The 25,053-nt window shown below is 34.9% G+C and overlaps 1 protein-coding gene across 2 annotated transcripts in view; it reads right to left on the bottom strand.

Moving 5' to 3' along the window:
• Positions 1-1,977: 1,977 nt before the first annotated feature.
• The window catches only part of LOC149779900 (LIM homeobox transcription factor 1-beta.1-like), a 58,652-nt gene continuing 35,576 nt past the window's right edge, over positions 1,978-25,053 (bottom strand). For both annotated transcript variants that reach the window (XM_089936587.1, XM_089936588.1), the window contains exons 3-7: positions 10,341-10,558; positions 9,820-10,031; positions 8,129-8,258; positions 6,886-6,987; positions 1,978-6,430 (exon numbers count right to left, since the gene is read on the bottom strand). In XM_089936587.1, the coding sequence (XP_089792713.1) occupies positions 6,246-6,430; positions 6,886-6,987; positions 8,129-8,258; positions 9,820-10,031; positions 10,341-10,558 (847 nt within the window). In that variant the 3' untranslated portion in view covers positions 1,978-6,245. The remainder of the gene's footprint in view (positions 6,431-6,885; positions 6,988-8,128; positions 8,259-9,819; positions 10,032-10,340; positions 10,559-25,053) is intronic.

Raw genomic sequence — 25,053 nt, 5'->3', positions numbered from 1 at the left:
TAACTATTAATTTGCCAATGTGTGTAGGTAGAGTAGTGTGTATATAAACACTAACTCTTATTTTAGATAGTGTGAGGGTATGAGTTTGTGTGTTTGTGTGTTTGTGTTTGTAAGAGCTCAGGTATGTTAGTGTGAATAGTAGATTATGGGTTTCTTAGCGTATGTGAAGAGTATAGTTAGGGTTTTATTATATGAAATGAGAAAGTAGGGGGGATGTTTTCCTTCACGTACGCGCGATGTTGGGTCATCATCTAGGTAAGATCCATTTTATGTTTTAGGGGGATGTTTTCCTTCACGTTCGCGCTTTTCGTATAAGAACCCACAGTGCTCGTTGTTCAAACCATTCTGCAAAGAATACAAAGAAGATGGCTTCTAACCAAATGGACAAAATGGAAAAATTGCAAAACGTCCTCGACAATTTAGGAATGATAGAGCAAATGTTGGTTAACCTAAACGAGGATCACTATTCATATAGTCCCCATCGAGTGAAGATGGAGATAAACAATTTACGAAAAATGAAGGTAATCATCAGTGATCTGTTGAAAGAAATAAAGGAGGAGAAGGAGGATAAAGAGGAAAAGATAAGAATAAGAACATGGAACGAAAAAATTGAAAAAGAAGAGGAAAATGAGAAGAGGAAGAAAGAAGAGGAGGAGGAAGAGAAGAAAGAAGAGAAGGAGAAAAAAAAGAAGAGAAAGAGTGTTGGAGATAAAATAAGAAGTTGGTGGAGGAAAAGAAGAAATTAGAAGAAGAAAACCCAAAGGCCCTTTTCAGGGCCAGCCATATTTCTCGAAAAGAGATAGCCTTTCCATTGCCTACCCCTTTTTTTTAAAAAAATTTTTTTTAAAATTTAAAAAAAATCCCATGTTAAATTCCCCTTGTACGTAGAGTGACCCACGATTTATTCCCATGTTAAATTCCCCTTGTACGTAGAGTGACCCACGATTTATTCCCATGTTAAATTCCCCTTGTACGTAGATTGACCCACGATTTTTCGCCATGTTAAATTTCCATTGTACGTAGATTGACCCAGGGGTCCCTGTAATGCTAATTCCCATTGTACGTAGGGTGCCCCACTTCACTACTAGTGTACAGAGCTCAGTAGCCACTGTACTAAGTTCGAGTGTACAAGAGTTCAGCAGCCGTTGTACTAAGTTCGAGTGTACAAGAGTTCAGCAGCCGTTGTACTAAGTTCGAGTGTACAGAGCTCAGTAGCCACTGTACTAAGTTCGAGTGTACCAGAGCTCGTGCGAGCCACCTAACCATACTCGTCTTGACTTGAATATATGTGTAATAATGGCGTTAATATTTGGCTGATGGGGGAAAGGGGGCAATGTTAAGTGGCAGAGTAATGTCTGTATAGCAAATTCTGCCATGGCAAGTGTTGAAAGGCTAGGTATAACTTGTCAAATTCTGTCATGGCAAGTGTTGAAAGGCTGGGTATGACTTTCCGAATTCTGCCATGGCAAGTCTTGAAAGACGGCAAGGTTTTTGAAAGTTGGGTATGACTTGTCGAATTCTGCCACGGCAAGTGTATGAAAGGTTGTGTATGATTTGTTGAATTATGGTATGGCAAGTGTTGAAGGGCTGGGTATGACTTGTCGAATTCTGCCACGGCAAGTGTTGAAGGGCTGGGTATGATTTGTGGAATTATGGTATGGCAAGTGTTGAAGGGCTGGGTAACACTTGTCAAATTCATTTTATTGAGAACAATGTTTAGCGGCTGATCACTTTCTGTAAAAATAATGTTTAGTGGGGGATACAGTAACTGGACAATGACTAACAAAAGGAGGGGATCAGTGGCTTACTATTATTATTTTCTAGAAACTACTCCTAGAAACTAACAACATGTTGGAAATTACTACCCTTATTTTTACACCTCCCTAAGAGATAAATAAATGTGACCCATATTTTAAGCATCTGTAATTGTTCATTCTAACCGTATCACTATTTTTAAAATAACAAGAAAGAAAATGGTAAGAAAAAAACATGTATTTATGACAATGATATTGAAATGGAAACATACTCAGAACGTACATACGGATGAATAAGAGAAACAAAACATTATAAAGACCAAGTACGGGTTGATCCTAACCCACTACAATATACTAGTCAGTTGCTAGACAGATCTGCACAAAATATCAATACATATTTTATCACAGCTTTATTGTACAACCTCTTGATAAACGCTCAAAAAACCACGACTGTAGAAACAACAATGTTCAATATACAAGGACAAGTTCGAGCGTGTCTTCCCTAAAATGTCGAGACTGAGATTGCGAAAAAGTTTTGAAATCTAACTATATAAAAATATGGGTGTTACCATTGATGATACTTATCATTATTTTACTTTAGTCACGTTCACCTTGACTCATATAGCTCCGAGAGGTTCTTACCAAACCAAGAGATTTCACAGGGACATGCGAGAGTCAGTCCGAGCAAACCCTCTAACTTCGAAGCAATATGCAAAGGCTAGAGATGGCCTATTCCTGGTATATGGTTTTCATTCGTATTTTTGTTTGCTCTAGATAAAAATCCTTCCCATCTATCAGTTGTAAAAAAAATTCACGCGAATAGGCATTATCAAAACAACTTCATTCCAAGAGGGATAAATCAGCGTTCCTTAATCTTGCAGGATTATCGAAACAATTACAATTATTACATTCGGAGAATACGTATTCGTATATCATGAACAAATGCATTACCAAGAGACGTGAAGCTTCGTCTTTTATCGTACTATATGGCAGACTGCTAACAGAATGTTTCATACATACGGGCTTTTTTGGTGCTTCTTATTTAGCTCATACTGTAGAAAGAAACAGAAGCCAAGTCTGCAACATTAAAAATTAAACATTTTTCTAACAGTAATTCACTACGTTAAGGCGGGGTTTAAAATTTTCACGATTTTTTATGGTAATTAAATAACTGACTTTTCAAACGATTTAAAGAGAACTTCAGCTCTGTGAAGTCAGTCATCAGTGCAATGAAACCGTTCCTTAAGTCTAATATGCTGTACTTTTACACCAATCTATAGTAAATATTTACTTCTATTTTTGTTCCCACCACAGCCTACCCTGCCCACGCAATTTTCTTGTACTTACAGAGAGTTCGTAATGATGCAGTTAAAAATATTCACCATTCTTTTTATACTTTCCCTTACAAAAGATTAGTAGGTGGCGAAAAGACTTGCCTTTTTCATGTGCCATACACGATATTCAGCAAAATATAGAATTCATTGTACTTAAGCAGAAAGTCAAGTCAAGTTTAATATCGACTATTATCATTTTGTACGAAACAAAAGCTTCTGAATCAAAAATAATCTCACTGAACCCGTTGAGACCCACTAGTAGTGGAAACCGGCTGAGACCCAATAGTATTGGAAACCCGTTGATACCCAATAGTCGTGGAAAATTAGTGATACCCAATAGTAGTTGAAACCCGTTGAAATCCAATAACAGTGGAAACTGCAGAGGACACAAATTTTAAAACATTTCCGAAAGTACATGTTTGATGCCGTTAGAACTCGTATTTAACAAGATTTTCGATCTGCTATCTGAGCAATTGCTGCATCAGAGCACATTCAATGTCTGTCATGTGCTAATTAGTACTAATTAGTATAAGTATATATCATCTGTGTAAAAACGTCTTTCCCCTGTCAAATATAAAATTACAAAAAGACGTAGTACTCGTTTAGCTCATGTACGATGGCACTGTGACGTTACGTTGCATAGCAATACTAAATAAATCAAACTATTTCATTTACCGATGATGCCAGCGAGCGTTTTGACAGTTACGTCATAGCACGTGCTACACGTAAGGGTATCGTGTATTTAGCGTTCCATAATTTTTAATTTTGGCATTTCAATTGTGCTTTTGTGGAAACCACATTTCTCTCGGTGAACTCAGTCTTGGAATTATTGCCCAAAAAAATAAATAATGCGTTTTTCTTGTCTCGAATGCAAGACATCAACAACGTTTGATCATGGTTTGGGGCATTGGGCTTACGTTATTTTGTGGGAAACGTTTAACCCTCTTGGAGTGTATATGACCTTGACCTTTGCAATTTAACCTCAAAATCAACGTGTCTTCCGTGTCTCAAATACAAGCTATCTACAAAGTTTACTCAGCGCATGCGGTACAGACCTAAAAATAGTTGTTTTAGAAATTGTTTGTCCTTCTTTCGGTCCGTCTGTGTTTGACTTAAGAACTTTTAACCCCGAAATGAATATGTGTCTTCCGTGACTCAAAGGCAAGCTACTCATAACGTTTGATCAAAGTAGGTGATAAGAAACACAGAGACGGGCCGACATCATAACATGATACGCTAGGACTTATGGCGGGCGTATAATGAAGAAACGCAATAAGCGTTTTGTGAAATCAAACAAGCAACATGACGTCCGAAAATAATACTAATTCTGTTCAACTAAACTCACGCGAGACTCATTTCATGGAGATCTCTCGCCTGGATCCGAATTAACGGAATAACATTAGCGACAATCGCGCTTATTCCAAGTCTTGCCGGAAGTGTATTCTGATGATTACGGAGGTTTGTTTCCCCTATACGCACGACTACCAGTAGACTTGTTTCCCCTATATGCACGGCTACCAGTAGACTTTTTCCCCCTATATGCCCGACTACCAGTAGCCTTGTTCCCCTAAATGCACGACTACCAGTAGACTTGTTTCCCCGATAAGCACGACTGCCAGGAAACTTGTTTCCCCGATAAACACGACTACCAGTACTCTTGTCTCCCCCATTAGCACGACTGCCATGATTGTTTCCTCGATCAGCACAACTGCCAGTAGACTTCTTTTCCCGATAAGCACGGCTGCCAGTAGACTCCAATAATGTTCAATTGTTCCTCGGTAAACACAAACTGCCATTAGAGTTGTTTTACGATAGTAGACTTCAATAATATTCAATTGTTTCTTCGGTAAACACGGCTGTGAGTAGACTTCCGTATTAATATCCAGTTGTTTCTAACAGAGAAACTTTCGTTTACTCATTATTAAATGTAACATAGCATTACTGTTTACAAAGAACCAATCAGAAGACGTCTGCGTTTTGTGTCTTCGTTGAAGAAGTGACTTTCTGTGTTTTGATCTCATTAGCACCAATTATTGTGAGGATGATTAAAATGCTTCCAAGTGTATGTGTGTGGGGGGGGGGGGGTATGTATGTGTGTGTATGTTTGTATGTGTGTGTATGTGTATGGGTGTATGTTTGTATGTGTGTGTATGTGTATGTGTGTATGTTTGTTTTGTTTTTACAGTTGGACCTAAAATGAAGTACAAATGGTAAATTCAAATCCATTCCCAATACTTTTTGTATGCTCATTTGTTACAAATACAGTGGCTATGGGAATTTTCAGACAGATAAAGATAACACGCGATGAAATCGAATATTTTCATGTAACGAAAACAGGGCTTTAGTCCAACGCGTACACCACCCCCCCCCCCCCCAACCGCCCAACTCCCATACATTTAAAACATCGTTACCAAATGTACTGCCTTTTCTATACATACCAATATAGTACTCCATAACATTGTACTTTCGGCTGAGTATATAATAAATCTTTTTTATAAACATTATATACATGTCACACTCGAACTGATAAAAAACATTCACAAGTACGAACATGTGATTAAAGAAAGTTTACAATTGATCTAATTTTTCAATAAATATATGAATGAACATGTGGAGTAACTCAATAATTCTAAGAGACAGCAGTGTGATGATTTACACAAAACAAGAAATACAAAAAGTTCACAACAAAAGGTGAACACGTTCATAATACCCAGTATTAGTACAATCAACAGATCGTAAGATCCAACTTTAAGCATGAAATCTACAGTTCACACTATTATATAAGCAATTATATTCAATGATAGTGATTAGGCATTGTGAGTTTTATATTTGGAGAGAGAGAGAGAGAGAGAGAGAGAGAGAGAGAAATAAGTGTTGTGTTGACATTAATTCAAGTATTCGTCATTTCTTCCGGCATGTACCCTTGCCTCTTTATACCAGTGTCAATCGGAGAGAGAATATTTTCGACTGTTTTCTTGAAAACTATTGTTGCTTGTATTTCTAAGAGGCGTGGACTTAGAGTAATTTATAGTAAATATTTAGCCCACGGGTCCATCATCCTCTGTACCCAATTCTTTTGGCGTGCCAGACTGGTTCTAGAAACAATACTGAATGTCTTACGTGCCACAATAAATATACCTGAACAAATCAGGTCGTGCTAATCCGAACTGAAGTATGAATTTTGCATTGAGTAGAGTTTGTCAATGGGGTTAATAACGGAACCATTTGAAATTCCATTTCCATTGGAGGATTTATCGTTCGCTAGAAATTGGTCCATGGGTTCCATTTTATCATCTAAGGACATAGAGCCGTCTGAATAAATTGCTGGTGTACTGGAGTAATCTGAAATATATATATATATATATATATATATATATATATATATATATATATATATATATATATATATATATATATATATATATATATATATATATATATATATATAATGACATTATACCACTACAATTACAGAAATATAAAAGCATGTTAATACTTAAGCAATGCTGTACATTTGCAATGTTATTTAAATCACATCTTTCTACGATATAGATTTTAATATTTATGTTGTTGGAAATATTATTACACTGAAAAACACCTATCAAAATATAAATTTCGAAAATAGATAATGTAAAATAATAAAATATGCCGTCTTATTATATAACATCTATAGCAGTAGTAGTACTAGTAGTAGTAGTAGTAGTAGTCGTAGTATCAGCAGTATCAACAGTAGTAGTCCTCGACCAACAATCTCTGATTTTTACATCGTCAACACCATAGATATACATATTTCGTACCTGAGCGGTCAGTATCAGGGGCGCTAACCTTGTCCCCGTAAAGCTGGTTGTCCGACATGGAGGTCAGACCGGTCGAGTCCTGGTTCCCGCCACAACTATTGTCTGCAACCGGAAACGTCAAATGCCATCAAAAAGTCAAAATCTATTAAATATCTTTTTTTTATTTTTATGAATTACTATGCACTACCTATACCCAGATGATATTTAGACGACAGTATCATGGTGGCGGGCCCAAGTGTACAAATACAGACGGGTTTATGTCAACAAGAATAGGAGAAACGGGTTGGCTGAGGTAAACAAACTAAATCTTTATGGTGTTGTAAAAATAACTCATTAGCAGACTAATTGTTATGCACTAGAGGTGTACTCTGTTCAACAAATTTGACTCTATCACGAGAAAATGCTATTACAGGTTTGTGGTATCACACGAATTTGTCGTTGGATACTGCCTACATTTTTTCCCAGATCAGTCTGTCCTTGTAAAACAAATAGATGACAAGAAAGGATAGCCGCCATCTTTTCTTTCATGTGGTCGAATCACTATGCTAAACTTTATTTTGATGATTACTTGAAAATACTGTTTGTTATTTTGGATTAAAATTCTATATTGTAGATTCCCTTTCTATGTTCAGGTGGTGCATCATTTTTTCACTAACAGCCGATGAAACTATTTAACACATGCTGAAGTCAGCTCATATGAAAACAAAGCTCTAAAATGAAAATTATCAGTCGGTGTGATTCTACCATGGGAAGCAACGATTGCAGCTAACCTTTTCCTTGTCTTTATTATAGAACGGGTTAGATCCAGAAAAAAAGGTAATATAGGCACTATCTAATGTTAAACTTCTGTGTGTAATGTGTCGACACAGAACCCATATTGAAATAGCTATCCGTGTTTGTATTTGCTGCCAAGAACTTGTATTACCATCATCTGCATATATTTTGACGGTAAAGGCTATATCGATTCTAACTCTTATTCCGGGCAATTTTATAAAATCAGCGCAGAAAATGAAGTGCAGTTTATAAATCACTTCGGGAACTACATGCGGTGAGCTCACTCACTCAAGCGAGATGCGCTGAACAAAGACTGACTGGATTGTAAATGGCAAAGGCCATTTACAGTCTTCAAAGGGGGTATGGGTGGGTACTGGGAATTTTTTTTTCTTCATTTATGTTGCCACTTTAAGCATCAGTTTCGCCTTGCTTTTACTAACATTTCCATTACGCACATAGCGACAGTTACCCGATTCGCTCTCGTCCTCCTTTTTCAAAGATTTTTGTGAGTTTTTCTTGTTCTCAGGGCTGCTGTCTCCATCCTTCTTCCCGTTCTTACTTTGGTTTTCTTGATTTTGTCGTCTGTTTATCTTTTTGACCTGAAGCAAGATATAAAATACTGAACCAGACTAACAGGGATATATTTCAATATGTGTGCAAGTCTGAACAACAGTGCCTCGAGATCCTTTAAGAATTTACGTTTGATAACAACTTTAGATGACCAATTCCATTTTACGGCCATGTTAAAACAGGTTACCCGCACGACTTGATCAAAAAATATTACAGTGATGGTATCCAGATGTATACAAATACAAGTCAAAAAGGTGTCTTTGATTTCAATTTTCATATCTGTTTTTGACAACATCCAAAAGTTGATATTTCAAATAGAACTGATCGCCGAGTATAAACTCTAGTATTTTAGTGAGGTTCAAATTTGTAATTGCTGTTTGAAGATATAATTTTTGTCCCTCTCCTTTTAATTCTAATGGTCCATCTTGATCAGGAAACAGGCCTCTTGTTCGCTTAACAATTTTAGTAAGAAACCCAAGCTCGAGTTCAAATCCCCACCACCACCCCTTATAATTTCATCCCTATTAAAGTTGCAGAACGTCCACGTTTATGAACTTTAAGCTGGCGCTTTCGTATTTCGACAGTATGGATTCTAGAGCCAATTGAAATTGTTTTTGATGGAATATGTCTTAAGAAATACTCCCGCTACGATTAAAATTTGTTCAGATGTTTTAGATATGAAGAAAAAAAAACATTTCAGTCTGTTTGCTAGGGCAGCCACCTTTGCAAGAGGAGACACCTCAATAATATTCTGATAGAGCACGTCATAAGAGGCATACCTAACAGGTTGATCTTTTGACTGTGTTTATAAAAGATACAGATTGCTATGGAAACCAAACTGTTGCATGGGAGCCACCCTTGACGACATTTTTGTTGAATATGCCCACACAAACGAGCTTGACTAAAATTGGCTCAGCAGGTCTAGAGAAGAAGTCGAAAATATCTTTTTGTCACTCCTGTTTTAAAAAAAGGCTAAAATTTCTTGCTGAAGGAGATCATCCAAAATAAACTTTTGATAGATTATGTCCTTGTGTTCCTCAGATCCTTTCTATATAAAAATTCGAAGACAGGTTCTCCACATGAATGTTATGAATCACCATGGTTGCTAGGGAAGCCCTTGTTTCCTAGCAAACATTCCTATCAAGTTTGAAAGAAATTAGCTCAGTCTCTGTGGAGAAGATGTTTAAAACAGGCTTTCCATATGGTTGCCATGGAAGCGACACCATCTTATGGAAGTCAAACCGGAAACAAATTTGAGAGAGCATATCAAAAATACTCTTCATTATTTGATTAAAGTAGGCTAAGCCGTTCTGGAGATGGAGTCGAAAAATAGTGTTTCCATTTTGGTTGCTATGGAAACCACGCCTTTGCAAGGGGAGCCACATCATTTTGGTAGAGCATGTGCTGATTTAAAATGGCTCGGAGGTTTTCGAGAAGTTGAAAATTAACAGTGCTTACGAAAGACACACGAGGGATCCTGCAATAACCTCATTTAGCCTTAAAACCATGCAAACTAAAGATAATCTCTTCCATTCAGTTTGACCTAGTTATTGTTTGGGACACTAAATGTGCATGATCTATGGCACTGACCTTTGCCCTTTGATTTTGGAACCACACCTGCACGACCCGCACACTAAGGCCTGTCTCAGATGCGAGCGACTCCCGAACCTTCCGACAAGGTTTTGGATTGAGTTCGAATGCCGCTTTGAACTTTCGTCTCTGACTGGTTGTTAATATCGTCCTTGGTCGTTTTGGTGGTTTCCCGCTGTCGCTCTCATCTTCATAGCTATCGCTGTCATCACCTGGAGGGAGACGGATGTGTGATTACGATGAGCAGCATCATGGCTGATCATTCATTCATTTAATTTATACTTGAAATATCGCAACACTTTAAGATTTTAGAAGAATTTCTCAAAAATAATGTTTTAAATGCTTGATTAGATATTTAGTGAATATATTTAACTCAAAGAATGCTTAAAAAAACAGGGGTCTATATGGCATACATGTGTAATCCAGCTCAGTATAAGAATGAATCCATCCACCCTTCAATACAACCACTCATTCATTCTTTCTCCGTTCCAGCAATCAACCAATAAATCAAGAAATCTTACTTTTGGGACTGAGAGGTAGAAGGTTCAGTTCTTTTTCATAATCGATGCGGCAAAGAAGCTGTCCATGCTTGACCACAAACTGATCTCCTTTCTGTAACTGATGACCGCACGCCACACACACAAAACATTGTAGGTGATACACGTGGTCCAGCGCCCGCATCACCAGCTGATTTGCTGGAATAGTCTGTAAGCACGCGCTGCACTTAGCACCGAATATTCTGTAAATGACACATACAAATGAAATAAAAAATATTGTTAGGAACGGTTTCGTTCCTCAAAATCAAAAGCAGACTGTGAAAAGGAAAACTCATGAAATATAATGTTGAAAAATAACAAAATCGGTCCTTCCGATTCTACCTTCTTAAAGATGTTTTGGGTTGATTTTGTGTTTCTTTTGTACGCAGACTTTCAGGTTTTCATTTGTTTGGTTGGGATTTGTTGCTGTTTTTCTTTTCTTTTTTTGATGGAGGTGGGGTGCATGGTTCAAATAGTTTTATATTTTAACGAGAGACATTTTCAAATATTTCTTTTGTGAATCTATATACAACGAATAATGTGGATATACAACGGTGTCTAGTTACTTCTCAACCATTAGTTATCCAGCTTTGTTTACTTCTGCGGAAAAATATACATCGTTGTTGATGCCTATTCCATCAAATGATGCAACAGATATATTCACTTATTATAAAAGTATGTGCAGCATGTTGTCAAATAATTCGTCTAGTTTTCTTTCGTGACACCTTTCCGTTATCTATCTGTGCTCGGTATATATATATATATATATATATATATATATATATATATATATATATATATATATATATATATATATATATACAAATAAACAACATGCAGATCCATATAAATCATATATATATTTGATTTTCTTTATTGAATTTGTACCCTGTGCCTTTATATTTTTTTTACTTAAATGAGAACTCAAACAAGAACTTCCCCACACCTCTCTCTCTCTCTCTCTCTCTCTCTCTCCAACTATTAATTATATGCCATGTATGATTCAGATTTTAAAAAAATTGTTTTTCTTTTGTTTTGTCTAAATATATATTTATCATATTTTATTTACAGTTTTTAATGGCAAGCAGAAAACGGAATTTAGTATTGTGTGGTAGCGTGAATAATGAAATCGGCACATAAATAATCTAGTCATGAAAAGTTCCAATAAAATGAACCATTTCTATAGTCTGCTGGACAGTTTTGTAATTACAAGCTTCAATACAAGGAATCATTTCTAAAGTCTGCCAGACGGATTAGTAATTACAAGCTTCAATACAAAGAATCATTTCTATAGTCTGCCGGACGGTTTAGTGATGACATGGTCCAGTATAAGGAATCATTTCTATAGTCTGCCAGACGGATTAGTAATTACAAGCTTCACTACGAGGAATCATTTCTATAGTCTGCCGGACGGTTTAGTGATGACATGGTCCAATACAATGAATCATTTCTATTGTCTGCCGGACGGTTTAGTAATTGCAAGCTTCAATACAAGGAATAATTTCTATAATCTACCGGACGGTTTAATAATTACAGTGATTATATAATACAAGGAATCTTCCGGCCGGTTTAGTGACTACAAGGAACAGTACAAGGAATCATTTCTGTATTCTGCTGGACGGTTTAATAATTTATTGATAATAAAGTCCAACACAATGGAATCATTTATGTAATCTGCCGGACGGATTAATAATTACAGTGATTACAATATATACTAAAAGGAATCTTCCGGACGGTTGAGTGATTACAAAGTCCAATACAATGAACCATTTCTATTGTCTGCTGGACGATTTAACATTTATATAAAGTTCACATATTAAAATGTTCTTGTACGGTCCTTGTTCCTTTAACCAAGCTCTCGCGTTGCTCCGTGAGATCGTCGCCATATGGGGATCCATCGTCTGGCAATTATCTCATGTAGCAACGCGAGAGTCTGGCTGAACGTGACTACGTAGGATCCGTAACAAGCTATAACAAACATAACTGTTAAGCAGACATAAGTGAATTTCTTTCTTATTTGTTGATATAAAATTGTAAACTAAAATTCAAGTTCAAATTCTCTATGATTTGCATATGGGGTTTGGGTTTGGGTTTTAACTCGTTTAACAAATAGGAACCAAGTAATAATATCAACCTTTAAAGTCACTTTCAACATTACAAATCTCTACTCGACTACATTTTATATTGTTTGTTTCTTGTTGACGTTTCTCTTTTTTCTGTTTTTTTTTTCGGGGGGGGGGGCATCGTCTGTGGAGCATAATAGCTGCTACTTTTGAATAAATCGCGATAATAAAAACTGAATCATCTGATGTAGCTACAACAGAAGTGGTTTCCATGACAAACTGGATCATTTATTGTGATAAAACAATCTGAGATAATTGTACAACTTCAGCAACAAGTGAAACAATGTTTATTGTCTGGTGTTTTCTCATAGAAGAGTTATGTAGAAGTCTCGAATCTGTGCGTAATTAGTCTTCCCGGTAAGTGAAAGTGATGGAGGAATGTTTTAATTTCGCCAGCCAATCACTGATATAGCTAATCTCTTTCGGCTTAAATCCTCTTCACATATTTCTCTGCCTGGTTGTACGTGCGGATCAAGCACATCCAAACCCGGGGAAATTAAGGCCGCTCGCTATTGTCATATTTGTCGAGGTTGCTAAATATTTGTATCGGTTTCATAAACTCTCAAGCTCTTCTGATTATCGGATGTACGAAAGATAAGCGAAACAATCAGAGAGATAAGGAGGTGTTCAGATCGTCCGGCTGCCCGTGTCGTCTCAAGTAGAGCTTGGTTACCGGGACAGGCCGAGACTTGTTCAGAAGTACCTGTTACGTATCAATGTGAGCTCGAGATGGTCAATAAAGCCTCCATTACTTTCATATAATTATATAATACTTATATATTTTCCGAGATATAAACCATATATATATATATATATATATATATATATATATATATATATATATATATATATATATATATATATATATATACTTTTATTTAATGAACTTAGAATATATTATCCAGTGCATTTATGAATTAAATATTTTTGCGTCAGGTAGAATTTTCTTTTACCATTAGAGGTGCTCTCATTCAACTGAAAATCGTGCAAGAAAAAACTAACAACCATGGTGGGGTTTTTTTTCTTGAAATGGCGATGTATTTAATTCATATAACCTTGAAAACTCTTAACCAGATGAAATATGTGTCATTTTACAAGCTTGGTGAACTCTAAATTACCAGGTGACAATGCGTTTATGATCATGATAGTATTACTTGCATGAATACAATCCCTTGTTATCATTAGAATATAGAAGAAAAAATAACAAGATACGATAATAATTATTTACTTCTGATTAATTGGTAAGAATAAACAAAATACAATACATGTTTTAATTTAAGTATTCAATTTGTAGCTAAATATGTCTTATGTATAAAAAGTACCGCCTCTGCAAGAAACCTTCCTGAACATTTCTAGAATAATTCATTCAAATATTATCTTCTACAGTTATTTAGTTTGTTCCAGACTGCAACTATTCTAAGCAGATTCTAGTATACCATAACCAGAAAATCCTTGACCTTTCTATCGCATCCTAGAGGAAGTCATTCTGCTCACAATGGGGAAAGATGAGGATGTTCCGAATGTAGTATACCATTTCACTGCTTGAATCGAAAACACATTTTCACCATCATAGTTTCAAACAAAAAAAAAATACACGTTTTTAAAATTGTATTAAAGGCAGGCGAAACATTTCCACTAGAGAAAGAGCAGATGTTATGGAAACTCTCATAGTACGGTTCTCTGGGTTTCTATTATTGAACGTTTCCAGTAATACCGCTACATGAAAAGAGCAATGAATGAACCAAGCTGTCATAAATAAAATATAACAATGGCGCCTACCGTCTGTCAAATACAATCAAAAGGAACTGTTCAATCTGACATACTTAAAAACTAAGCATTCAGTTGCAGTCAGATTTTTTAAATCCAAGCACTAAAATAGTTTTAAAAACAATAAAGAACGAAATTTAATTGAAATAAGCAATTGAATGTCATCACTCTAACTTACGTATTAAAAACAAGATACGTGATTTTTAATTGACACAAGCTAAATTAAAACTAATATTTTAATTTAATAAAAGAATTCACTTGAAAGAAGACTTCTGGGAGTGATAACTGAAGGAGTAACCGATATTTAGGGTAGATTTATAAAATATTTTCATAAAGAATTTACCTTGATTTCTCACATAACACTAACATTTAGTGTATATATATATATATATATATATATATATATATATATATATATATATATATATATATATATATATATATATATATATATATATATATATATATATATATTGTGATGATTGTTAGATCAAACTGAATTGTCAGCAGCAGTGAATTGAATGTTGACGAGACGCTACGTATATCGTCATGATCCGGATTTTCTGATTTTCTGACGCAGGCAACATGACCAAATTCAGTAATTTGTATCGCATTACTGTGATATTTACTTTTTTGTTATTCACCTAACATATCGTTTTCCGACTTGTAGGAAATGATGGTAAAATTCTGGCTCTTTCTAGAGTAAATAAATCGATAGGCATATAAACAAAATAAAATACAATATGATACATTTTATGACACTTGTTGCAAGTCGCTCATGGCATAACATATTATTAAACTGGTTTAAAGTTAAGGATATACCTGTCAATATGTTACTTAAGAAAGACGTCAATTTCCGATATTCATTTGCATATTATCTGATCAAAATGGAGTTCGATGTACGATTTAAGATGAAGTTGAAATACTAACCTATTGTTTTCTTCGGTTACGTATAGCGATTTTACTGATGTATTTAAAACATTATTCTATATAAGACAAATATTACTGTCATAGTAGTTGGATCCTATTGTCAATATTAGAAATTCCTTGACTCGAACTTCGTGTCATAATCCCGATTTTCTGATGCTAACAACTCGACGTGATCTTTGAATCAATGTTGAATTATTATTATTATTATTATTATATATATATATATATATATATATATATATATATATATATATATATATATATATATATATGAATGATCGATATCGTGTAATGTTTTGTAAATCCAATGTGTTGCTTGTTCTCTTTTGTGCTGATTGTTTGTCTTGTTTGTATCTGTTTCGTAATTTTGCATTTGACAAAGACCCAATGAAAGTCGAAATCGCTTAAAAGTAGTATTGCACTGTTTGTTGTTGTTATTTGTTTTTTTACAATTATCTTAGTCGTTCACACAGACGCAAACACACTCTTTCTCTGTCGCTCTGTCTCTCTCTCTCTTTCTATATATATATATATATATATATATATATATATATATATATATATATATATATATATATATATATATATATAACACTTAGTTTAGACATACTTTATCCCGCAATAAAACTTTAGACAGAAGTAAAGTTTCACCGATAAAGTAGAAAAATGAAACATCGAGAAAATTCTATCCAGTGAGATAACACCACTGGGCCTAAAAAAAAAACAATTTTCTTTTTTTTTAAAGGAGATAAGCAAGCAACTCATTGTGGTATAGTGATTGTTCTTCGGATTTTTACATTTATCGAAAGTCGAAATCGCTTAGGTTAGTAAAAACAAAACAAACTTGTATTGCATTGTTTTTTGGTATTGTTTTTACAATTATCTTAGTCACACACACACACACACACACACACACACACACACTTCCTGTATAACATATAGTTTAGACATATATCCCGCAATAAAACTTTATAAAGAATTTAAATTTCACCGATAAAGTAGAAAAATGAAGCATCGAGAAAATTCTATTCAGTGAGATAACATCAGAGGGCCTTAAGAATAACAATTTTCGAAAAGAAAAGAGATAAGCAAGCAACTCATTTTGGTATAGTCATTGTTCTTCGGATTTTTATATTTAATTAATTTCATTTTAATGCTTTTTAGTTCTTAAAGAAACAAATGCAACGATCTCTTTTTTTGTGTGTGAGATCCATGTGTAATGTTATCGTTGTCGTTTGACTCCGGGCACATACCTTTTCCCGCAGTGTAACGCACCGACCTTCCTATCATTATCTGTAATGCTACCCCTGGAAAAGCAATAAGGACCAGATTTTCAAAGACTGTTTTCCTGGTCTACACTCAAATATCAATACGCAAGTAATTAGTTAACCGTTATTAACTGCTTCAGCAACTAATATTAGGTTTTGAACCAGAGGTTGGAGGTATGCATTCTTGGAATCAGTCTCCGCCGCGAGGATGGAAACCAATACCGTCGTCCAATATGACAGAATGATGCCTAAACTTCTGTTATTAAGCCATAAATCTAGTTGTATCGGTTCTTGGCTAAACATCCAGCTGTGATATGATATCTGCTTAAAGGCGCTTTCTACAAATGTTTCAACGAGGCAATTTATATTTTGTAAGTAAAATTCGTTTCGCATAACATCATTCTGCGAAAAGAGTACTGCTAATTACTCGAAGGCACATCGGTCTTCAGTTTGAAGTGTGGGTTGCAGGTGGTCGGGTCAAAGTATATGAAAAAGCAATATCTTATCTAAGATTGCATATCATTTATGTTTGAAAGAAAGAACAATGCGATACAAATAACCTAAGAGAAAACTTTATAATTGACAACTATCATCTATTGTACAATACTAATCAGATCTAATTTGAATATTGAAAACTTAATATGAATATATTATTCTGTAAAAGAAAAGTGTACATGTATAGTTCCTGAATCATCATTATATAATAATCAATGATGATGCTAAAAGACGACAAATGGGTGCTAGAATAATGCGGCACGATATATATATATATATATATATATATATATATATATATATATATATATATATATATATATATATATATAAATCATCTTGAGTACGATACTACCCGACCGTGTCTTTTTATGTTACTGAGAGATGTGAGAGATGTTCAGCACTTCCTTGGTTTAAAGGTCTCGAATGATTTTCATTAGTAATACCCAGCCAAAATGTATTGAGTTCAGATAACTAAAAGTTGAATAAAAAATACAAAATGTTCCATTTTGTTCAACTTATTTTAGGAACAACCCTGAACATGCTGCTTTTAATGCTGATTTTTTTTTAAAACGTAACAAAGCAACATATAGTATTACTGAGAAAATATTATACCTTGAAATAAAAATAGTGCTGCGCATTATGCACATGATAGAATTAATGCATAGATACGTATTTCAGATACCTGCTCTCTCTCTCTCTCTCTCTCTCGTTCATACGTGAATATAAAATCATCTGTCTTGTGCATATTGCTAACTGTACAATAACGGCTGTTAGGAATCTATATGCTACATTTAAGCGTTTTATAGTAAATGAAATAACATACATTTCCTACAGATAGTAAATCATAACTTATTAAAGTTTCCCATATATATCAATACTTTACATTGTTATGTTTTATTTTATTTAAAAGTGATAATCACTTAATTACTTAACCTCAACGTTTCTGGGCATAATGTGATTTTGAAATTAACTGATCCGACCGGAGATGACTGCCGACTTCCGAAGCCCTACAAGGACTTCGTCGATTTTGTAACTTTTCGTCTGATTGAACGACACGAGGAGTAAAGTTACTAAAACGGATCCCGATATTAATAGGTACGGTATTTTTCTTTTTATTACAATGCTTGGTAGCTGCAATATTATAATTGAATTTTGTTTGTTTGATCAATGTATGGCGTAATAGAACGTATTCTTGCGTGTGCATGTGAATGCGTTTCTATTTTCATTCAGGTTTGTCCCCAGGAGGTTAATATGAGCAATTGATATCAGTAAGACATGTAAAGAGCATAATCATGCTGGCTTTTCATAAACTATAATCAATTTTCTGTCCCGATTATCATTTAGTAAGGCTGTATTCTGACATTTTTCTTTCTCTTATGTCCACCCTGGATACAAAAATTCTCCCAAGATGACAGATCGAGATCTGAATTGTTTTTGCCCGTTTTGCCACGGTGATTCAGCCTACCCATACCCGAGTTGAGGGTTTCCGGCACGCTCTAGACCGGCACCAGGCCTTGGGTTGGTCATTAATGGAAACCCCGGAACAATAGGAGACGAATTAAGTTCGGATTTATCTTTCGCACTAGATACAACGACGGTGGCATTTTACACCTCCTGTTGAAAAAGTGACGACTCACATATACTTAGGTATGATAAATCACCTAGATTCTCTCTTATCCATCCTGACAATAGTGCACAAATGCTCTCTCTCTCTCTCTCTCTCTCTCTCTCTCATAATAAAAATAAAATCAATGGTGATATCTGCACAAAAGTATCAAACGGTAACAAGTGTTTTAAGTTAAGACTAATAAAAAAATTCTGCGATTTTGAATAAGTCAGTAACATTAAAGAACTAGAGGAAGTTTCACTCATTTCGATCTTTCCTTTTTCTTTCTTTTTTTTAAAAATGTTTGTACTTTCTTTCATTTTAAAAATGTTTGTACTTTCTTTCGTTTATGATTAGTCTTCTCTTTTAACTATGTGTCCAAATTAAAAATTAAAAAGATCTCTCTCTCTATCACACACACACACACACACACGCTGTACATCAATGTTAATCGCTCTGGTATCTCAGATACTGATGGAGAAAACAGCCTCACTAGAGCATAACAATTTCTAATTACATGTTCAGCCGATATGTGCGCGTCCTGGACACAAGCAACAGTAAATTTTGCAGCCAAAAATATAATTTCAACATTAAATAATATAAAAGGGATATTTTTAAACATTCTAAATAGTTTGTTATAACTTGTTTGTTTCATGGAGCCTGTCAATTTATTTAACGCCAATCGATAGATAAAAAAAAGGTTCTATAAAACGATCTGCAACAGCACGCCAGACACCTGCTGACTTACGCGTGTGACGTAACTTAGGTAAATGATAGAGATCTAAAAATGGTGGGGAAAAAAAAACAATTCTGCTGATGAGCAAAGAGCATACTGCAAAATCTCTTACTCTTTCACTGATATCAAAATCGACCTCAATGAGATTTGTGGGTGTAAATCTTTGTCATATTGGACCATTTTGAGGTGGTTTCATCTTTGTCATATTGGACCATTTTGAGGTGGTTTCATTTGTTTTAAAGATGGTGACCAATCGGTATAAAAATGACGAAAGTTCTGGATGACCATTTTCTGGGATTGGTCCGTGCCAATTGCCTCTTGTGACAGAAAAATCAAAATAACATACACCTATTTAGTTTGAGCAGAATCAGCACAGTTGTCGCCCGTAAACAAAAACCGGTTTTAGTCAAGAAATCTCGATAAGAATTGATTCCTTGCCAGACAACTTAAAACAATAGAATGACAGAGGATTGCTGTTATTTTATTCTGTCATTTTACCATCAGTGCCCAAAAGATGCGCGAGAATGTCCATAACTTTCTAAGGGAGGTAATCTACTGTCCTAAATGTGACATTTGTTTCTTGCACCGACGATCTGCAGTTTTGAGAAGCTAATTATGTACGTCAGCTATTCCTTCATAAATGAAGATGCATCTGCAAAAATATGAAAATGGACGATCAAGCGTCTAAATCATAATGCAAGAATAACATTGGGACTTCAGACAAATAAATAAAAACGGGAGAGGACGCAAATGAAATTGTTTGCTGTTTTACCATTCTCTCCTCTTTCTGTCTTTAATGAATGTTTGCGCTTAGTACGATTCAGCAGGATATTATGTTGAATGATATGTCTCTCCTACTACGCCGATAATTAATTCCGAAAAATTTAGCCTAACTAATTTGGCAAGAAAATGAAGTCATGATAACCATAATTTACTTTTTATGGGGTTATTATACATGATAAATTGATTACAAACATGTCACATTGTATTTTTAAAAAAAAGCTGAACTATATGCAAATGCAACGAATGAGAGAGTGTGAACAAATACCTGAAAGTAACATACACCTACATGTACTTTCCGCCTGTGGTGATTTCAATTGTAAACACACCCATCAAATATATTCAAAGGTGTGTGTGCTAATTTGACCTTGAATGTAGGTCACTGCAACAAACTTTTGTCGACAGTAGTACTATAGAAGGAGAATGTACTAATAACAATAACCAGATACAACTGGTCAGTGATCACTAATAATTTCGCACGTGCATTCCGGTATATCTACGCATCAAAGAGTTTCTAACATATGTATCTAAATACAATATGTTCGAAACTTTATTTCGCCTACACATTGACCCTTATAGCAACTATTTTAGCTGCTAACATTCAGGATGACAATTTCCACAAACCAGTTCTTTTCAGTCAAACTTATGACGTTTTCGAACATAGACAGCATATATCGAGACTATAAAATCCATGTCTGCCTTAAAAAGGATGACAGAGGAGCATACACAATTATTGCAAGCATGCTGTTGTTTTGCATAGTCTGGTTATGCCTTTTGTGTTAAAACTAATCCCGCCAATCACCCACTCCTTTAATATTTCACGTGCAGGATACGTAATGGGTACATGATGAAATAAATAAATAAATAAATAAATTCTTCAAAAGTACACTGTTTTGGTTATATTGTGCGTGCAGGGTAGACCTTACCTGTTATGGTCAACCTTTCTTGTATGAAGTTAAGAAAGTTAATCTAATAAGGACGTGCCTTTTACTTCACTAAATAAAAACGATTAAAATTACCCGATTAAACTGGGATAAAGAAAAACTCGGTTTAACTCCAGAAAATTGTTCTTCAACTCATATCATGAATAGGAATTGTTCTTTTTTTCCCCCTAAAATCAGAGGAAGAATATTTTTTGAAGTTATTTTGGAGCTGAATATTTTTGATAAAGAAAATCCCAGCCACCACCCCTTTTTCGAAAATTAAATGGCATGGCCTTTCTATTTGTTTTATTGTTTTGTAGCTTGTGGGTTTTCTTGTTGTTTTTTTGTTTGTTTTAAAAAAAAACTATTTTGCTTGTTTGACTCGTTCACTTGTTGCGAAATTCTAAATTTACAGAATCTTCTTACTTGATTTTACCGACTACTATTCTGAACTCTGTAATTTTCATGTTCAGTTATTATTACACAGAAATGTTGATGGGGATAGCCATATTTTTCGGATGACCACATGTACCTAAAATGTGACGTGTACTCGTAACTGTTGTCCAGTACCGATAAGAAGAGTCATTGCTATCCTTGCGGGAGAGGTAACATCCCTCACGTTCATATTTTTAGATGTAGACCATTCTTTGATTCCAGGTTTTATTTTCTCACCGCTCGAGTGTCATAAACGACCTGACAAAAAGAAACATACATCCTTAACATAACGGCCATTTTTAAACAATTGCCCGGCTTTGATGTTAGGACATTCAAAGGCTGTTATCAATAAATACTAAAACAAGCAAGCAGACGATCGTTTCAAATCTCTGGATAAATCGTTCAAAACTTGATTTATACGGGCAATTGTAGATAAATTAATAATTTACTAAAACCCTACTCTGCGCTCACCGTGTAACGGGCTCGTGCTGCTTTGTGGCTCAGCCGTGTAAATTTCAGGCAGCTCCGGTGACATATTTATGGCCGATCAAACGAGCGAGTTCAAAGGCGGGAAATCCCAGTTAACGAGTTAGTCAATACGTATGGAGGCGAAGTCCTCTGGAAAGACAAAACACTACTTCTGTACATGCTTTAGATCTCATGGTAACGCAGCCATCTTGTGCCCAACCCACGCAATGAACATGACTCGTTTTGCAAACCCAAAAGAATCCGGCCAAATTTGATAGTAAAAATGTGTCAGTAAAAATCTGTTGTTACAACAACAAAAAACAAAGGTGTTTATGATCGATTTCTTCAGTCAAATCATAGCAACGGAAAGACTCCGAATATTAACCGAATCTACGCAAGGATAAAACTCCGCAACTGCAAATGGCGTATCTGTACATAGGGTGAGATGCAATTTGTGTATAGCTACCATGGCTCAATAATTATGGATGCTTGCTATTGGGAATCCTGGATAAAATATAGTTTTAATAAATTATCTTTAACAGAATTTTTTGTAATAAAAAAAAACTTTATTATTATTATTATTATTATTGCTACTGCTGCTGCTGCTGCTGTCGAAAGCTCGATGAAAATAAAATAGATGATATTTTGTTTAAGTAGCTATCCTTTCGTGTTATTCGTTGTTTTCTAAAACTAATTGATGGCTTATTAAAGTCATGATCTTAAAAACTTAAAACTATTTATTGCGATGGAATATTAATCCGAATGTTATGCAGTAATTACTACGATGGAATATTCATCAGAATATTATGAAATAATTACTATGATGGGATGTTCATCCGGGTGTTATAAATGGTTATTGCGGTGGGAATATTAATTTGGATGTTATAAATTGGTTATTGCGGTGGAATATTCATCCGGGTGTTGTAAAATAATTATTGCGGTTGAATGTTCATCTGGGTGTTGTAAAATAGTTATTAGGGTAGGATATTCATCCGGGTGATATAAATTGGTTATTGCAGTGGAATATTCATCCGGATGTTATAAAATAGTTATTGGGGCGGAATATTAATCATGGTGTCTTAAAGTAACTTTTGCGGTGGAATATTCATCCGGGTGTTGTAAAATAGTAATTGCGGTGGAATATTCATTGGGGGTATTATAGTTATTGCGGTGGAATATTTATCAGGGTCTTATAAATATTTATTGCGGTAGAAGTTTCATCTGGGTGTTATAAAATTAAAGTATATAAACAAATCCTACAATGCGCCAGTCTAAAGCTTTAAAGTGTTATATATAGTAACATAAATGCCATTTACGCGTATTTCGAGAAAAAATGGTAATACACACACATCACTTTACATCCCGGATTGCACCCCCCCCACACACACACACAATTTGTTTATAAATTGTACGTAAGTGTACCAAATACAAGTGCACTATGAGATATACAAAATGAATACTATGCACAATATAATACGTACGAAATGAACATTAGATATGTCATGAAACATACTAAATGAACGCTAAATGCAACAATAAAAATGTACCTTCTGATTTTATTTTTGCTTTAAATTTGAGTTTCCATTATATTTTAAAATATTAAGGATGGGTATCAGACTGCAATGTCCTGATAGTTGTAAAATGGTTTATTTATGATGTATACGTTGCACTACACATCGATTCTGAAATGACAACAAAATCAAACGTTTTTATCTCTGGTCCTAAAAGGCCTACAAGTCCGCAGAGAGGCTATAAATATTTGAACCCTTGAAGCAGTTTTTCTGTGGAGTCAAGATCAAAGGTAGACTGTATTTATAAGTCTGGGCCTATGGTGCATCTTCTTACGGTTAAATGGAGACCCGTTCCACTTTAGGTTTTATTTTATCTGCACAATATTTTTTGTTCTAATAGCAAGTTATATATATATATATATATATATATATATATATATATATATATATATATATATATATATATATATATATATATATATATATATATAATATGTATGTATGTATGTATGTATGTATGTATCAAAGCTAATAGTGAAGGGGTAGGACGAGAAGGGTATACAAAGAAGCTACCAGCTTCCATTTTTGCATCGTTTCTCCTCATTTAATCATGTTGAAGACCATCAAGACATAAAAAGATACAATATTTCTTTCATTAAGAAACCCTGCGTTTAAGATAAAAGTTGTGAAGGTTAGACCAGGTGAATGAATTCGACACACGCAATGACAAATGTACTGTGGCCATGAAGGTTGATGCTTTATCTCTGGCGGATGGTTACAACGACAGGAAATGACCGAATCACCGACAAGATATGTCAGCCGATAGATAAACCGACATGATAAAGTTGCGTTCGAATACTCGGATCGGACACCGGGGAATTTGTCACGAATACTTAGAATACAGTGCAGCACAAAGTCACGACTGTCATTGAAAATAGGCAAGAAATGTAAACTGAGCGTCCGCTTTGACGAGAAAAGAGCACTGTGATATGTTTAATCATTCCTCATGCGCCGCTAGTACATGCACTTTTCCGCATTGAAATATGAATGTATACTGCCATTGTACATATACGTCCACGAATACCTATAAACCAATATTCCATTAACAATATTTTAATTGTAAAAATACCAAAATTAAAATCTTGCATCAGACATTAGCACTTAAATTAATTTTTCTGCTTCTAACATTTCGCCCTCCATGCTAGAATGAGTTCCATTATTTCTCTGCCTTCTTCTTTTGGTTATTTTTATATTTTGGAATAACTCCTTTTATACAAATGCGTTGTATTTGAATGTCTCCTCTCTTGATCTTCCTCTGGAAAAAATAAGTGATGACATAGAAACCAGATTAATTTCTCAGTAATTGTAACTTTTCGACAACTGTCTGAGCAAAGTGTTCTCACAAAGTCTGATTGATTCTGACAAATTCAGTCTGACAGTTATTTGAATGGCGCAAGCCATGGTCAATGCCTAAACAAGAATGACCATCGCTGGCCATGTTTAGCCACTCGATAGAAGACCCCCGAAAAGGCGGGGTCAATTTGTCGGCCATGCAACCTCTTATATAACCAGCTTTATTTCTAGAAAGGAAGCTCTCGTAAGATTGAAACCCTGATTGATATGTGGGAATTTCATAGTTTACATAAAGTGTAA

Source organism: Sinohyriopsis cumingii, chromosome 16 (genome assembly GCF_028554795.1).
Source record: "Sinohyriopsis cumingii isolate HCF-2022 chromosome 16, ASM2855479v2, whole genome shotgun sequence".
NCBI classification, from domain to species: domain Eukaryota; kingdom Metazoa; phylum Mollusca; class Bivalvia; order Unionida; family Unionidae; genus Sinohyriopsis; species Sinohyriopsis cumingii.
This window is presented reverse-complemented; position numbering and strand designations above follow the sequence as displayed.